Consider the following 19,051-nt stretch of genomic DNA (forward strand, 5'->3'; position numbering starts at 1 on the left):
CAATATGGATAGCCGGGTCGGATACTCAGGAGCACAGGAAGCAGAGTAGTCAGTGTGAATAGCCGGGTCAGGTGCACAGGAGCACAGGCAGCAGAGAAGTCAATATGAATAGCCGGGTTGGATACACGTGAGCACAGGCGGTAGAGTAGTACAGAAGCAGTGATCTAACAAGCCAGAGGTCATACACGGAGGAACACCAGAAAGCAGCATATGATACACATAGAGAGCCAGACGACAAGTTGTAACTTGTTGCACTGACACAGGCCGTGTGTCAGAGCGTGCAAGATATAGGGGAAAGGAATTCTTTTTCCCCACCTCTGTGTCACATGACCGCAGCCGCGCGCCTCCCCCCCGCCTGGAAGAACAGAGCAATGGCTGCGAATGAGAACAGGAGCGAGGGTCAGGTAAGTCTCTTACAGTCCCACTCTTATAGGGTATAGTTTATAGACTCACCCCAGCACACTGGGCTGCTGATATCTCTGTTGCTGAGTTGTCTGTCAGGAAAACTTGTCAGTTTAGCTGCTGTTAAAACTCCAACCAGCCTTTAGCTTGTCTGTTTTCATTTTCAGTTTACTTTACATAGCACCTCACATCACACTTCTTCTTTCTCTCCACAGAAGCTCCTAGCACAAACACACACACCAAATCTCGTGGGATTTTGGCTGTAATCTCACTCTGTCTGTCCCTCCTTGACTGACGGCTGCGTGAACCAATGAGCAGCAGGAGCAGGGAAACTCCTGGGTCCTATGCTCACTGAGCTTGTGCAGACCTTTTTTAAAGGGACCATATATACACATAGATATTGTCACGAAAACCAGGTTGTCGGGGTTCCTTGACCCCTCCTCAAGGGGGGGGTACTGTCACGAGCCGCGGCGGCTCCGAGCACCGCCGCGACTCTCCGCCCTCATGTCCCGGCCGTCGTCATGACGACCGGGACGTCACTTCCGGGTCGTCCCGGCCGTTGCCAAGGCAACGGTCAGGACGCATTCAGACTCCTGCGCTGCGCCCCGGCATGCAGGACAGCCAGGCGCATGCACAAATAAGAAGAAAACCAGCTGGCTAATTATGCTCCCCGGGGCTGCCTTCCTCTCATTGGCCAGGGTTAGTATTTAAGGCAGGGAAGGGCAATCCTTCCCTGCCGGTTATAGTTCCAGCTTGCTGTACTTACCCTGCTCCTGTTATTTGCTCTGGTGACTTTGGATTTATTTACTACTGCCGACCTTTGCCTGTTTCCTGACTCCGTTTGATTGCCTGTGACCTTTTGACCCTCTGCCTGGACATTGACTACGATTATTGCTTGTGACCCCTGATCTTCTGCCTGGCTATTTACTACGATTGTTTGCCTGTGACCCCTGATCTTCTGCCTGGATACCGAATCTGCTGGCTTGCCCGTCTCCTATTGGACTTCTGCTGGACCCTCACTTCACTCGCCTGGGTTCTCCACAGTCAGCACGCAATTCACGACCCTTTGTTGTCTGCAGCCAAGTCTGTCCCCACCACTAGGGGCTCCAGCGAACACCAGACTTCAGAGTAGACTCCGGGTATTGTGTTGCAGATTATGGGGTTCCTAACATTATAACCGGCCCAAAAATTTTGAAGTGAGTGATATTACTGACACCAGTTTGATGGAACCAAGTCCAGCTCAAGTATTGGCAGGACAGATCCAGACCCTGTCTCAAATGGTCCAGGAATTGTCCCAGCGACAGGCTGCCCAGGAACAGGCGTCCCGAGCCTCACAAGCTGCTCAGTCTCCTGTTGTGGAACCCAAGATGCATCTTCCACACCGGTTTTCGGGAGATCGCAGGGCTTTCCGTAACTTCCGCAAAAGTTGTAAACTTTACTTTAAGTTGAGACCACTGTCATCCGGGTCCCCACAGCAAAGAGTGGGGATAATCATCTCTCTTCTACAAGGGGATCCCCAATCTTGGGCATTTAGCCTGGAACCCAATTGTCCTCAGTTGCAGTCCGTAGATGTCTTTTTCGAAGCTCTTGGTTTAATCTATGATGACCCGGACCGAGTGGCTTCTGCTGAAGCACAGCTTCGATCATTAAAGCAAGGACGACGTTCCGCTGAAGAGTATTGCTCCAACTTCAGGCGGTGGTCTTCAGACTGTGCTTGGAATGACCCAGCTCTTCGCAGTCAATTTCGCTTGGGTCTCTCTGATCAAATTAAGGACTCCCTAGTCCAGTATCCCACTGCGGAAACCCTCGAGGAACTCATGAAATTGGCCATTCGGATTGACAGGAGATATAAGGAAAGAAGAGCTAAGAAGGAAGACACTTCAACTTATTCTCCTATGCCTCCTCATGTTGCCTCCGTGGATCAGGTTGAACCTATGCAATTGGGAGCGTATCAACTGTCATCTGAGGAACGTACCCGAAGGCGCACCTTGGGTCTCTGCTTATACTGTGGAGGAAAGGGCCATCTGCTTCGTTCCTGCCCCGTTAAGCCAGGAAAAGACCAGGCCAAGTGAACATGGAGAGTGTCCATTTAGGCCTACAAGTCATCTCTCCAAACAATTCTTTACTTGTACCTGCTCAACTCACAGTGAACGGACAAGACGTTTCCATTCCAGCATTTGTGGACAGTGGAGCTGCCGGGAACTTTTTGGATTTGGCCCTCGCCCGGTCCTTGGGTTTCATAGCCGTTCCTCTGGAATCCGTCATTACTGTCGTTGGATTGGATGTAAATTGTCTAGATAAGGGTGAGATATATTTTCGTTCGCCTTCTCTACAGTTAAAGGTGGGTCACCTACACTCCGAACTTATCTCCCTATATCTTATTGATTGCCCTTCGGTTCCTCTAATTCTGGGTCACCCCTGGCTTGTTCTTCACAATCCTTGTATCGACTGGACCAAGGTTGAAATTATCAAGTGGGGTCCTCAATGTTCTTCTTCTTCATGCTTGTCTCTACCACTCAGAATTACTCAGGTCTGTCCGGAGCGGTTGCCTTTTCACTACAGTGAATTCGCTGACGTCTTCTCTAAGAAAGAGGCCGATGTTCTTCCTCCACACCGGGAGTACGACTGTGCTATTGACCTTGTCCCTGGTTCTAGGTTGCCAAAGGGGAGACTATATGCCTTATCTATTCCAGAGACCCAAGCCATGGAATCATATGTGAAGGAGAACCTACAGAAAGGCTTTATTCGGCCCTCCAAGTCTCCCGCCGGAGCAGGCTTCTTTTTTGTGGCTAAGAAAGACGGTGGGCTTAGGCCTTGTATTGATTACCGAGGGTTAAATAAAATAACCATTAAAAATACATATCCTTTGCCACTGATCTCAGCTATCTTCGACCAACTAAAGGGAGCTACAGTTTATTCTAAGATTGACCTACGAGGGACCTACAATTTGATACGTATCCGTAGTGGTGATGAATGGAAAACTGCGTTTAATACTCAAACGGGCCATTACGAGTACTTAGTTATGCCTTTCGGTCTCAGCAATGCTCCAGCAGTATTTCAAGATCTGATCAACGATGTTCTTTGTGAATTCCTGAGTTCTTTTGTCGTGGTCTATCTGGATGACATACTGATTTACATCGTTCCGCTTGTTCATTCAAGGTTGGGGATTCTGTGTGGCTCTCTACTCGGAATATAAGACTCCGTCAGCCATGTAAGAAATTAGGACCCAAATTTATTGGTCCATTTACCATCCTAAAGCAAATTAATCCAGTGGCCTTCAAACTAAAACTTCCGGAATCCTTAAAGATCCCCAGTACATTTCACTGCTCCTTATTGAAACCTGCCCGACCTGCCAAAAAATCCAAACCTCAACCAGTCTCGGTGGATGGACATCAAGAATTCATAGTGGAAAAAATCCTGGATTCAAAAAAGGTCCAAGGCCAAGTTCACTACTTAGTCGATTGGAAGGGGTATGGTCCCGAGGAACGGTCATGGGTACCACAAAGAAACCTACATTCAGATAGGTTACTCACGGAATTCTTTAAAAAATTTCCCGGAAAACCAGGTTGTCGGGGTTCCTTGACCCCTCCTCAAGGGGGGGGTACTGTCACGAGCCGCGGCGGCTCCGAGCACCGCCGCGACTCTCCGCCCTCATGTCCCGGCCGTCGTCATGACGACTGGGACTTCACTTCAGGGTCGTCCCGGCCGTTGCCAAGGCAACAGTCAGGACGCATTCAGACTCCTGCGCTGCGCCCCGGCATGCAGGACAGCCGGGTGCATGCGCAAATAAGAAGAAAGCCAGCTGGCTAATTATGCTCCCCGGGGCTGCCTTCCTCTCATTGGCCAGGGTTAGTATTTAAGGCAGGGAAGGGCAATCCTTCCCTGCCGGTTATAGTTCCAGCTTGCTGTACTTAGCCTGCTCCTGTTATTTGCTCTGGTGACTTTGGATTTATTTACTACTGCCGACCTTTGCTGTTTCCTGACTCCGTTTGATTGCCTGTGACCTTTTGACCCTCTGCCTGGACATTGACTACGATTATTGCTTGTGACCCCTGATCTTCTGCCTGGCTATTTACTACGATTGTTTGCCTGTGACCCCTGATCTTCTGCCTGGATACCGAATCTGCTGGCTTGCCCGTCTCCTATTGGACTTCTGCTGGACCCTCACTTCACTCGCCTGGGTTCTCCACAGTCAGCACGCAATTCACGACCCTTTGTTGTCTGCAGCCAAGTCTGTCCCCACCACTAGGGGCTCCAGCGAACACCAGACTTCAGAGTAGATTCCGGGTATTGTGGTGCAGATTGTGGGGTTCCTAACAGATATATATATATATATATATATATATATATATATATGATACTCTGGGGCACTACATACACATGAATCGCCATGCTCATCGAGACTTTTTTTATCAGTCATTAGTAAAATGACTTTCATCGCACTAATGGCGACTTTCTCAGGGAATGTAATGTTCAGCAGCTGGAGAGTTAATGGGTGCTGATGCAAGGGTCGTCGGGTGTGGGGAGCAGCAGGGATCGCTGGGTGTAGGGAGCAGCAGGGATCGCTGGGTGTGGGGAGCTGCAGGGATTGCAGGGTTTGAGCAGCAGGGATCGCTGAGTGTGGGAGCAGCAGGGATCTCTGGGTGTGGGGAGCAGTAGGGATCACTGGGTGTGGGGTGCAGCAGGGATCTCTGGGTGTGGGAGCAGCAGGGATCGCTGGGTGTGGGAGCAGCAGGGATCGCTGAGTGTGGGGAGCAGCAGGGATCGCTGGGTGTGGGGTGCAGCAGGGATCGCTGGGTGTGGGAGCAGCAGGGATCGCTGGGTGTGGGGAGCAGCAGGGATCTCTGGGTGTGGGGAGCAGCAGGGATCGCTGGGTGTGGGGAGCAGCAGGGATCTCTGGGTGTGGGGAGCAGCAGGGATCGCTGGGTGTGGGGTACAGTAAGATTCGCTGGGTGTGGGGAGCAGCAGGGATCGCTGGGTGTGGGGTGCAGCAGGGATCTCTGGGTGTGGGGAGCAGCAGGGATCGCTGGGTGTGGGAGCAGCAGGGATCGCTGAGTGTGGGGAGCAGCAGGGATCGCTGGGTGTGGGAGCAGCAGGGATCGCTGAGTGTGGGGAGCAGCAGGGATCGCTGGGTGTGGGGTGCAGCAGGGATCTCTGGGTGTGGGAGCAGCAGGGATCGCTGGGAGTGGGAGCAGCAGGGATCTCTGGGTGTGGGGAGCAGCAGGGATCTCTGGGTGTGGGGAGCAGCAGGGATCGCTGGGTGTGGGGAGCAGCAGGGATCTCTGGGTGTGGGGAGCAGCAGGGATCGCTGGGTGTGGGGTACAGTAAGATTCGCTGGGTGTGGGGAGCAGCAGGGATCGCTGGGTGTGGGGAGCAGCAGGGATCTCTGGGTGTGGGGAGCAGCAGGGATCTCTGGGTGTGGGGAGGAGCAGGGATCACATAACCTAGCAAGAGAACCCAACAACAACTTGAATATCAACCAGCAATGCAAGAGTTAAAGCTAGCTGCTCAGAACCCACAATTTCAAAAACAATAAAGCTCAGCATCTTATTACATGCAGGAAAAATGTACATTTCTCATGATTAAATATAGGAACGCATCTTACATACAGGTTCCCCATACACATATCATTTAAACAGATTTGTCGTTGTACAACCCTTAAACTTCAGGGCCAAGTAATCCACTGTGTGGTTTAATATCACACTTATTTACAATATTGCTGTGGTCACTTAGTAGCAGCAGCTTGTTCAACAGGACTCAAATCAAAAAGGTGCAGAAATAATGACTAAATGAGCTACACAGATCTCAGACATGAAAACAATAAAAGTATCACATTTATTTTAAGGCACAAGTGTAATAGTGACTAAATTAGGACTTTCAGAAACGTAAATATGAATGTGTCTGATTAGGATAGTCGTTTATAGATCATTATCCAGATATGTCTTTCAACAAGACTTGGGGGTAAATTTATGATGGTGCAGGTTTGAAAAAGTGGAGATGTTGCCTGTAGCAACCAATCAGATTCTAGTTATCATTTATTTAGTACATTCTACAAAATGACAGCTAGAATCTGATTCCCCGGGTAAATGATACACATGCCTAGTCGTCCACATGATGTAACACAAAATGTGATTCATCAGACCGGGCCACCTTCTTCCATTGCTCCATGGTCCAGTTCTGATGCTCATGTGTCCATTGTAGGCGCTTTTCGGCAGTGGTTAGGGGTCAGCATGGGCACTCTGACCGGTCTGTGGCCCCACAGCCCCATACAACAAGCTGCGATGATCTGTGTGGTCTGACACCTTTCTATCATATTGTATTATAAAAAAAGAGAAAAGAACTGTCGCACTAGATTAGCTTAGATTTGTGTCTACTCCCATTTAGTTCAATAGGTTAATTTTACATTCAGCATTTATTATGGGGAGGTGCTACCGTGTAACAAGGTCTGCAGGGGAAAAGGAAAGAAAAATAAGTATACGAAAACAGTGCACTCGTCTGGAAAACACGTATATAGTTTATACTGTTCTATGTATATAGTTTATACTGTTCTATGTATATAGTTTATACTGTTCTATGTATATAGTTTATACTGTTCTATGTATATATTTTATAGATAGGTGACACTAAAACCATTGTGTCAATTTTAACACAACTTCACTGGTAACTGATTTTAATATTGAAATATAAATAAATTATTTTAATACTTATGGAATTTAAAATGTAAGCGTCACCTATCAAACAGTATAATATATATACCTATTTTCCAGATGAGAGCACAGTTTTCACATATATATTTTTCTTTACCTTTCTATTATAACCAGCATTTACTACTTCAGCAATTTGTGCTACAGTAGCTCTCCTGTGGGATTGGACCAGACGGGCGTCTTCACCCCCCACGCGCATCAATGAGCCTTGGGGACCCATGACCCTGTCGCTGGTTCACCGGTTGTCCTTCCTTGGACCACTTTTAGCAGGTACTAATCACTCCATACCGGGAACACCCCACAAGACCTGACGTTTTGGAGATGCTCTGACCCAGTCATGTAGCCATCACAACTTGGCCCTTGTCAAAGTCCTCAGATCCTTACACTGCCCATTGTGACTGCTTCCAACACATCAACTTCAAGATCTGACTGTCCACTTGCTGCCTAATATATCCCACCCCTTGTCAGGTGTCATTGTAACCAGATAATCAGTGTTATTCACTTCACTGTCAGTGGTTTTATTGTTGTGGCTGCTCGATGTATATCTGCAAGTTATGTAATATCATTTCACTTATTAGGACAATAGTTACTTGTAGTTTAGCTTCTTATACACACTAAGTATCTCTATGCTGCCGTCTCAACATTTCCTCTCTGCTTCCTCTTTACAGTCAGGTCTGTACTGCGGGATGAACACTTAAAGATATACTAACTTCCTTTCTATATGTGTGTGGTATGTATACTGCAACATAACTGTCCATCAGGATTATGGGTTATAAGGGCGTTGTGTCCTGTACGATTGCTGGGACGTCTCATCAGCATCACCTCAGTATTTGTAGGACGTACCACACGTGTAAGGGAAGATTTTCTTGAGAACAGGCGCCGAAAAAAAGGTGCTGTAACTTCTAACAACATAATAATGGACACTGGAACTACACACCCCAGCATGCTGTGCCAGTAGATAGCTAGCCAATAAATGTCAGAGCATGCTGGGACTTGTAGTTTCACGACAAATGGAGAGCCACAGGTTGGCCCGACCTACTGTAGTGAAGTATATTATTACCTATGACAGGCAATGTCCGAGAGGGGCAGAGATAAGGATTTCTTTCATTGCCGTCCATACAAGTATTCACACAAGTCATAATCTGCCATCATTACAGGAAAAAGATTTTACAAAGAATTTTTTAATATAATTAATGAACCTGAGAAAATAATTTAGGCCTCAGATATAGATGAGAGACGAGACTACGATTAGAATTGGTGTTTATTTGTAATGCACCACAGTGGCCCGTAGCACATGAAGGTGGAGAAAACAGTGCCCACATCAACTGGGGATGGGGCAGCACGGTGGCCTAGTGGTTAGCACTTCTGCCTCACTGCACTGGGGTCATGAGTTCAATTCCCGACCATGGCCTTATCTGTGTGGAGTTTGTATGTTCTCCCCGTGTTTGCGTGGGTTTCCTCCGGGTGCTCTGGTTTCCTCTCACACTCCAAAAACATACTGGTAGGTTGATTGGCTGCTATCAAAATTGACCCTAGTCTGTCTGTCTGTGTATGTTAGGGAATTTAGACTGTAAGCTCCAATGGGGCAGGGACTGATGTGAGTTCTCTGTACAGCGCTGTGGAATTAGTGGCGCTATATAAATAAATGGTGATGTGTGAATATAAAGGTAGAGAATGTAGAGTCACTGTTGCTGCATTTTAAAACAGGGTTTAGTTCAAGGTCCCTTGCAGTATTTCAAGTAATAGGCGTCTGGTGCCATCTGGTGGAAATAGGGAAGATTACACATCATATTAATTTACCTGTGACTCTGAGGTCATACATGGACCCCCAAAGATTCTTCTCCACCAAGTGCATCCTCAGGTGCACACCCTCATAATGGCAAAACTCAATTAAGACCCCATGGAGGCTCTATGCAAGATAACGGTGTGGCCCCCCCTCTCCACCATGTTTGTTAAAAACAAAACAAAAACATACTCGGGTAATCCGGGCCCACGGCGGCCTGGACGGCCTCATGGATGGTGCAGCTCTGCTCCTAGTGTTGCGGGTTGGTGGATACTCTGGAAAACGTGAAGAATTCCCATGATGGTCCACCCTCCTACCACTTTAGTATCGCCCTTTCATGCATTTTAAATTTTCCAAATACTGTTCAATTTAGTCTCATTTATGTATTACTCTTGGCACCGTCCTTATTGTACGTGTCACTTTTGTCTATTTTAAACTTCTTACAGTCCCCCTAGAACCGCTCTTTCCTGCACTGGAAGTCGCAACAGAATTTCATGTCGACACATTTTCTTGCACTGGAAAGTATGAAATGCTGCAGATGATGCCTTTATCAAGCTTTAAAAAATCCCTCTCATAATTCTTAATTTCAGCAGCTAAGGCAGTAATTCCAGTGAGATGGAGATCAACTGTGCCTCCAACTATTCGAGACTGGTCTAATAGATTGGGCTGTGGATGAGATACACCTTTCAGATATGGATTCACTCGAAACGTATTATGCCATTTGGGGCCCATGGTTAGACCTTATAGACCCCCCAGAGTCCCCGATCTCCGACCTAATTGATTGGTACTGTTCCTATTGTGCATTCGAATGTTGACTTTGTTAGGCGACCACATTGGTTTGTTTTGTATATACATAATTTGCAGGGTTAGTGGTGCCCTAAATTGAGCTTTTGAGTGAGGATTGTTGTCAGATTTTCCCCTCACCCTTCCTTATGGCGTTACCCTTCCTCTCCTTTTTCCCCTTGTCTTTGTCCCTGTGTTTTATGTTATATATATATATATATATATGGTTTGATATATCTCTGTTCTATGTACCTGATTCCATATTGCCCTGGAGCCATGATGTCATTTTGTTAAATATGCATTTATAACCTGTTTGTGTATTAAAACCCAATAACAACTTTTTTAAAAAAGAAAGAAAGAAATGCTACTGATGGTAAGTATAGGCGAGATCCGGCCTCCAGGATATCTGCTGTGCCGAGAGTACAAGGACTTCAATACGTCCGAACGTAAAGCATAGACACCCCTGTACCTGCATCATCTCCACCCCTTTAGGTCATGAAAATAACCCGTCCCATAAAATGACCAGAAAAGATTTGGACACATAATTAGAGAAGGGGTCCGGCAGGATTATGCGCGGGTGGTTCATGACACAGGAACTCTGCAGCGCACTTACGATGAAATCATGGGGGGTCAGCCACGTTCTCCTGCAATGCAATCACGTAATACTGGGTGTTACAAACAGAGAGGTAAGAGGGCCTTGCTCACAGGCTTACAATCTATGGGACATGGGAGTCTGATAGCTCAGGGTAAGTGCTACATATTGAATATTGGTCCACCCAGATTGCAAAGGTAAAATTGCTTAGTGGGCTGTACGACCCAGCTCGATGATGGGGTTTAGCTGCTTTTTAGAAGGTGTGTGAGGAGTGTGGGTGTAGTATAAATAACTACCCCCTAAAACGATATAGGATTTCTTGTTGGAGAAGCCAGGGAGCCCATTAAGTCTAACAATCTATCCACCTGAATGTGAAGTCTGTGGGGGAGGTGCGCTGCTTCTTTGACATTACGGTGCTCGGACCTTAGTCAAAAACACACGGTAATAAGCTGCAGATATAGTCCCTGACCCACCACTAGCTCCACCTGTGAGGCACAGACACCTCCCAACAGCGGACAACACAGCAAATTTACAGAAGACTCCACATGGAGATTCACAAAAGAAGTGACCCATCAAAGAGATGTTACCATCTTCCCCTTCACCAACATCCTGTACAAACCTGGCAGGATAACTCTTATCCCAGACACGCCGAACACACTGCTTACAGCTGCCGGCAACAAACCTCCCCAGATGTGATGGCAGAGAGTGATGGTCTTCACCAAGGACCATCCCAAGAGGAGCGACCGACTTCAGCGCAGAGAAGCCACAGGCCGCGGCCCCAGAACTGGCCTCATTAGGCAGCAAATACTGGACTGTGGAAATGGTTTAAAGTCTATAGGCAGAGGTCTGGGTCCCAAGCAAACAAGTAGTGCTAAAAACAAGTAGTCATTCAGGAGCGTTCGTCTAAAAAGGGTGACCAATCAGATGGACGATCTCCAGGAGCAAACACACATTGTCCGAAATGGTAGAAACGCAAGGGCAGGTTGTGACAGAGCCCATAAGACAGATGAGATCCAAGTCAGAGGTCCTCAGTTTATCAGCCAGTGATTGAGCACCAGAAAGGTGGAGAGTGCTGGACTGAAAGGGCGTTCTACATGCCCACGACGGAGCTACGTACGTACAGGTGGTAACGTATAATCTCTCATTTTCTGGGGAAAATAAGCAACCCACACTGCGGAAGGACGATACTGCTAGAATTCCTTCTACAGATATACAGATGTCTACAACAGTTCCATGTGCGACCACTATATTCCAGGATACAGGTACAATGTGTGTGTGTGAGATGCACCATTTCCTATGGCAGAATTGTAGGTGGTCAACATGTAGTAAGCGAAACAGACATCCACCGAGCAGAAGCACGAACCTACACCGGAATAGGGAAGAAAACAACTTGTAAGGCCCAGGTCAGATCATGGAGGACTAGAATGTGCCCCCAGATTGGGGTAGTATAAAACACCAGTCATTAGAACATAAAAGGCATTTGGAATGGGAACGAATATCTCACGTCTAGGCGAGTTGTCTGATGCATCGATAAAGGAACGAACAATCTGCCCCTTCCACACCCAGATTCTGGTTTATCCAGAAGACAAGGAAAGCCACCACAGGAAGGAATCTTCTCATCTCTGGAAATCTCTACTTTCCTATTCCCTCATTTTCCGATCATAGTAAGGCGTAGTTCCAATCCTGAGACTCGCTCTGGTAGCCAGACACAAAACCTTTACTTTGTGGATAACATTTGTAAGCTGGTTCTTGGGGCTGTCCAAAGGCTCATTAAACACCTGGAGAAGCGTGTGCCGTGTACATATAAGGCCAGCATGGTGGCACACTGGTTAGCATTGCCGCCTCACAGTGTGTGCAGATTGTATATTCCCTCCGTGTTTTTGTGGGTTACATCCGAGTGCTTCCATTTCCTCCTATATTTCAAAAACCAAACTGGCAGGTTAATTGGCTGCTGACAATATGGACTCGTGTGTGTGCGGGAGGGGATTTAGATTGTCAGCTCCAGTGGGGCAGAGTGAATGACATATATCCTCTGTACAGCGCTGTGTAATATTATCAGTTCTATATAATAATATACAGTATATTTGTAAAACAAAAACAACAATCTGTCCGAAACAAACTTTATTCCAAATGTAGAAAAAATATATTCATCTGAATATTAACAAAATTTACCCAAACAAACAGGGGTGGAATAAATCAGAACCGATTTAAACTTCTTCATTAACACTGTGACCATTGCACACCCGGAATACTGTATTTATGTGCAGGGAGACAAGGACACGCGTTTCGCCCCTCTGACAGAATGGTAAGGGGCTGGACATTGTGAAGCCGCCGCCCCCCTCTGACCCTTCTGCGCATAGTGGGTGCGGAGGGAGTGGCACAGAGCACCGACAGGGCCGGTGGGATCACTTGAGCAGCTCATTTCTATCAAACGACCTGTAGGCCGATATAATGTTATATAATTGAACTTTCACCCTACGCATATCGGAGGCAGCTATTTTGTGGACTGGACAGATTCAACTTTCACCTTTGTGCTTCAGGGCAGTCACCAGTTCCAAGGTGGTTGTGTGGGGAAAATAAAGATTAGTTCAGCCTTCAAGATGGCTGCCTCCACGGTGTGCAAGACACAGTACAAGGTTTAGGAGCAGATTTCCCTCACCTCCCAGTAGTTTTCTCCAGCTTCAGATAATCTATTAAAGTTGATGAAAATAAGCTTCTCCCCCCTCGCCAAACATAACATCAATATTAACCTTACAGAACATGAAAGTGCATTGAACAAGCCCTTAAACTCTTCGACGGAACAGTACTAACAGACAATAAAAGGACATTTAACACTATTAGATCTTAGCAGCAACTTGGTGGAGTGCAGACATCACTTTCCTCATCTCACAGCCGTCAGTAGCCCATCAAAAAGCCGAAACTCATAAACCTGACCTGGAGTGGTTCCCCATCCATAATACTGGTTTCTTAGAAAGCACGGAGACCACACATAGGGCCAGATAGCTCACCATGGACGGGGAAAGTGACGCTTGTTGACCGACCTCCACTCTAACATCAACATGAATACTTCAGCAACATATGGACAACATATCCGAGTGCTTCAATATAAAAATAAACAACTTTCACTCCAGATAAAAAAAAGTGCAAACACAAAACTCAACTCTGTCCTTGTATCCAAACTTTCAGGATTGCTCAGGACAGTAGACAAAGTACTGTAGTGCCATCGCTAGGAACCATTAATGGCTTTGAAGGTGACAGGATGTAGGGTTGGGTAAGGCACTGTGTAGATCGTGTCTTCCTTCGAGGATGACCAGGCCGTTTTCCTCTAATGACCCAGCCGTTAGTAGATTCTGTGTGGATAGGGGGAATAATGGCCATAGGAGCGGGTCCAAGTACCCCTTGTACTCATCGCTCTCCTCATCGTGAACCTCTGATGACTTTGCCAGGCATCTGGTGGCCATGGACCGTGATAAGGAAATCCGATGTTGGGCTGAGGGATGATGCCCATGTCAGCAAATGGGTTGTTTAGAAACATGGGACCTGGAGAAGATAAAGAGGCGAAAGTCAGTCATACATTACTCATTACACACTAATTAACATTATGTACCAGCGGTGAGAACTGGTGGAAGGACCCAATGACCAATTATTGTTTACAAGACTATTGCCGTGCAGAGAACAGTCACACAAGAGATCTATTACTGTACAGGAATGGATGCCCAGATATCGCTCATTGTCACCCGGTTGACGTGAGCTGGAGATATATATTACGTATGTCCACTGGGACTTGGTCCTCCTTGGACCCCGATGGGGTACTAACAGTCACTGGATCAGGGATATCACCTGCTTATTATTATTAGTTTGCAGAAGAGAAAAAGACAGCGTCTAGTAACCTGTGGGGTCAGAGCCTTCTTATAGGGTTATATCCAAGGCCGGCACTACTAATCGGAGGTAAACCTAGACCATCTCTGAATAGAGGGCACCTAAATAACTGTCAGTCCAGGTCCCCACAGTGCGCCCACCAGCCCTGGTTACATCTTATAAATACAATGATAAAATACAGATTTCATTTAGAGCTGTACTACCAACTACTCGATACGTTATATAAGCTCAGACGGAGCCCTGGGGGCTGCTCCCTGCATCAGATTGTCACAGAGCAGTTCCAGATGTGTAATGCAGAAGCAGCAAATCAACTCCGTTCATCACTTTAGAATTGCGGCAGAGAGACCGGGTGAGACGGGAGAACCAATCTCAAACCAGAACCTTAGGATTGGTCCCCCCATACTCAGCCTGAAGCCGAGAAAAGGGTTAGGAGACGGTTAGTCAGATTTACGCAATAAATGGTCGCTCAGTTTTCAGAGTAACCTCTTGGCAGTTTCATACCATTAATCATGTACAAGTTGTAACGTTCTCCTTCTTACAGACAGGTGGTATGCCGGAGAATGTGTTTCCTATCTCTGAACGCAGGGCCGGTCTGTTCTGTACTCTGAGTGACCTTGTATCTCACAAAAGAACAATAACACTGCTGTATCCCAGGGTTGTCCCTCTTGGCTCCCAACAGTTCAGATTCTGTGGTGCTGTATAACGTGATTATAACACAATAACACAAGATGAGCTGTGTGTAATGGTGCGCACAATACAGCGTCTACACAGGATAATAACACAGCTTATCGCACTTCCCAGGGACGACGTTTACTTCTGGGTAAAGTATATTATACCAGACTGTGCCCCCTTCACACCAGATACCAGCCCGAGCCGCCATACGTCAGCTGGGAACCATCACAACGAGTTTTCTGTGTGTTCCAGAAGGTTGCACCATTACTTCTGCAAGACCTTCGCTCCGACACACAAACCCTGGTTTAGAGGTCGCCAACGTGCAGCTCTGGGCACAGTTATTACATAGTGCTATAATACTGCTTCCACGGCGGATCAGGCCACCATGTTCCCGAAGTTTCCTTATCGAGAGACACAGGTGCAGACTTGTCCAGCAAACAGCCCTAAATAGTATCTAAAGCTGCTGTCTAAGAGTGTCCTAAAGCTGGGTACACACGTATGTAATCATCGTGCAGATCACACAATAAACCACCGTTAGGTCAGATACTGAAGGAATGTGTCCGCTCCCTCCCTCAGGTGTCATCACACCAAAGGACATTGCATCGTTTGATTTGGTTTTCTAAACTTCCTAAAATCACAAACAACATGTTGCGCAAATTTGAAAGTGTGCACGCACTCACGACCGTCTGCCCGACGCTTCTGGCGATCGTTCCTCCACCTTAACGGGAGGGCATATTTACATCTAGAATGTTGTCTCCTACGTGCTGTATTTAGTAAATGTACAAGTACACATGGAAATACAGCGATGTTTTCATAGTGAATCAACAGGAAACGTTCTTTACATGCTCTGTGGGGGGGGGGGGGATTTAATTTGGACGCGCTCAACGCGGCGTTATACCTATTACAGTTAATACAGTCATTTTAACCCCGGTTTCTGCTCACGGCTCCCTGAACTGCGAGCAAAAAACTGCGTTAAAGATCATATTAACGGTAATAATGTACACTATTACCGTAATATTGGTAATAGGGCACAGGCCGCGTTACTTTCAGCAGTAAATCAGCCAATTGAATTCCCCCTATATGTCATCTTGTTCCTGCAGGCAAGTGTATACAACATTAAGTGTAAACACATGTACAAATACAGATTCTCAATAAAGTCTGTTTTTTACTAACGTGCTATGGTACATTTTTTACATTCAATTGCCTTTGATACAGACTTATATAGTGTGTGTGTGTGTGTGTGTGTGTGTGTGTGTGTGTGTGTGTGTGTGTGTGTATATTGTCTTTCAAACTTCTCAATAGAGAATGCACTGATTGATACATAGCAAGAAATACATATATGATGTGTTCACGATACATAACTCAATGATAAAAGCTACACAGCATCCAAATATATTTATTTGTCATCTCAATATAATCATTTAACAAAAGACATACATACATATATGACCATTTCAAGTGCACACACTGTACACAGGGTACAACCTGGATTCTCTACTGTGGTCCTACACATATGCCTTGAATATATTTGATTTGTACACTATATATACATATTATATATACATATAACCATACATAGATGTTATATAGCCATGCAAGATGCTGTGAGGTGCTTACTGCAGTCCACATATAATACTGATACATCCACATATTTGAACTATATGAATCAACGATAACAAAGTTCATGTGATTTGAATATGACTGAACTATATTGAAAATTTAACGTTTGAGCTGAATGGAGACTTCCAGCAGGATTTCCTCATCCATGTGATATAAATCAAAATAATTTGCTTTATCTCACAATGCGATATTCTTGCAGCTTTGACATCTTTTCGGCTACACCAGTTGCATCATCGGAAGCCAGAGAACCCTCTTGGGTTCTCGCTCATGTATACTGATGGCCTGTACTGATATATATATATATATATATATGATATATACATACAGACACAGGGTACACAACATGACATTTTACTTGATTGTTACTTACCTTTGTGAATGTAAGTGGAGTACGGGAAGCTGATCAGAATAAAAAAAAATAGATTCTCATAATGTTCTCATGTACTAGTTCAATGCTGAGCTAGTCAAACATATGCTTCATCCTGTTATATGACTGTATGTATTGTGATTCATGTCCGGAGGGAAGAACTCTGGTCCTCAAGGGTTACAACATAGAAATCAGACGCTCTATGCATCAGCTTTGTATTAATATTAATATCTCAGGATTATAGAAAGTTCAATGTCATATTTACGTATTTTATAACTGTAGATATGATACTTAAATGTCCTGAATCCAGGAAAAGTATTTCTGAGTAGGCAATAAAAGTCAATGCTTTGTAATGGTAGAATTGATATGTTCGCCATCTTGTACAATGCTCAGTTCACAACAGAACTTGTTTCTATGAACAAGTACCATTCGATGGGCTATATAAACTGAGCGTATGGTGATATTGCCAGGTCTATTCTTATATAAATTAGACATCCATGTGAAATAAAGAAGCTTTTGCTTCCCATCTGACCCTGCGCCCAGATATCACTTTCCTATCACACTCTTTGACTTCCTCTTTTATTTCCACATTGGCGCAATCAGTTTTTTTTTCTCTTCTGATTTAGATAATTGATCACTTATTCTTCCTCCTATAAAGGAGGACACTGATTACTACACAATTATTGGCATCGATAACAAGTTTTTACCAGGTTTTAAGACTCACTTTTTTTTTTTAAACATTTGTTCGTATTTTCTTTAACTTCCCTTGTTCCGCGGATCTGACCATCACTTCTGTATCTGGAACTTGTGTCTTCTGTCTCCCCCATTCATCTCTGAACTTATTAATCAATCTCTGCATTATTATTTCCTTTCTGTCATTTTTTAAAGCAATCCTAGTCGTGTTGGTCCAGAACTCTCATCATCCCCATCTCCCAGATTCACTGGCTTGGTTATTCTCCATTCAGCTGATGGCATCATCTCTTCTTCTCCTCCCAATCCTCCTTCAATCGTTTTATCTCCCTCCACCCTGAGACATCTGGAGATAGTGTGGCTCCTCTGTATATCTAGAATATTCTCGTGGGCGTATACAAATGGTATGGACCAATCACAGCAGTTCTAGTAATATAGTGAGCGAACATTCATTAGCGTTATTCTGCAGTGGTTGTTTTTACAAAGCATTGAGACTCTTGATTCCAGTTTTGGGATTTTCCGAACGTATTTCTCGATTTTTCATCCCATCATACCAAGGTAAGTACTTTATTACATATGACTTTGTTTCTATGAGTTTTGTGCAGATTGAAATATAACAATACATGTTTTATCTATTTTCAGAAATGTCATCATGTCTTCTGACAAGAATGTATAACTCATGAATGATTCCACTGAGGCTACAGATCACATCCCTGCTTGTGGCAGAGAGTCCAAGGACTACAACAGGCAGAAGAGGACGAAGGTTGATGAGGAAATGGCGAGAGTCATCTTTCTCCATTAACCGGAGGCAACAGCAGACTGGGTCCGAGGGAAGACACAGAACACGCGGACTGTCTTCCGCAAAGAATTAAATAAGATCGAGGCCTCTATAAGATCTGGTGGGTCGGCTGAAGATGTCTATGAACCAAAGTTCACGGCGGATCAGGAGCTCGTCAGACCATAACAGGATTACTCGAGTTCCTCATCTGGCCCGGCAAGTGGCCCAGTAAGTACACACACAATCAGGAGTGCTTAAAATATTTATTTGCATATTGGTCAAAAGGAGTACTGCAATATAACATACGTCAGTGTACACACATTATAACATGTCGTTCTGCCACGACACGGCGTCCTCACCAAATCCTCCTCCCAACATAAAGTCCTAATTTTGTTTGGGTACGTGTGGGCAAATTAAGTGCATTGTTTTTAAGCTGGCCATGGAAGGGCATCTGTTCCAATGATCCGTCATCAGACACTTTCCCATTTTTTCAAATGCCGACGAAGATTAATTCATATCTGCATCCACAATGGCCATCAGGATAATACTGAAGAATCCCCCCTTGTAACTGTAGAACTAGGACCTGATTTAGAGGGTGGCATAATTCTGACGTTTCCCATCTATGGGCCCCGCCACAGTTTTGGAAATTTCAAGTTTCCTCAAATTCTTCTGCATTAACTTGTTATTCCTCAACCTTTGATGGAAGCTGAAAAGAACGATTGTTGTAATCTTAAATCCATATCTATTATTATCAAAGCAACTATTGTAATTTATACTTTCA

The 19,051-nt window shown here is 45.3% G+C and overlaps 1 protein-coding gene across 2 annotated transcripts in view; it reads right to left on the bottom strand.

Moving 5' to 3' along the window:
• Positions 1-12,370: 12,370 nt before the first annotated feature.
• Positions 12,371-19,051, bottom strand: part of LOC142099363 (PC-esterase domain-containing protein 1A-like) — a 35,640-nt gene continuing 28,959 nt past the window's right edge. For both annotated transcript variants that reach the window (XM_075182862.1, XM_075182787.1), the window contains one exon: positions 12,371-13,804. In XM_075182862.1, coding sequence (XP_075038963.1) covers positions 13,605-13,804 — 200 coding nt within the window. In that variant the 3' untranslated portion in view covers positions 12,371-13,604. The remainder of the gene's footprint in view (positions 13,805-19,051) is intronic.

The sequence above is a fragment of the Mixophyes fleayi genome, chromosome 1 (genome assembly GCF_038048845.1).
Source record: "Mixophyes fleayi isolate aMixFle1 chromosome 1, aMixFle1.hap1, whole genome shotgun sequence".
In the NCBI taxonomy this organism is placed as follows: Eukaryota; Metazoa; Chordata; class Amphibia; order Anura; family Limnodynastidae; genus Mixophyes; species Mixophyes fleayi.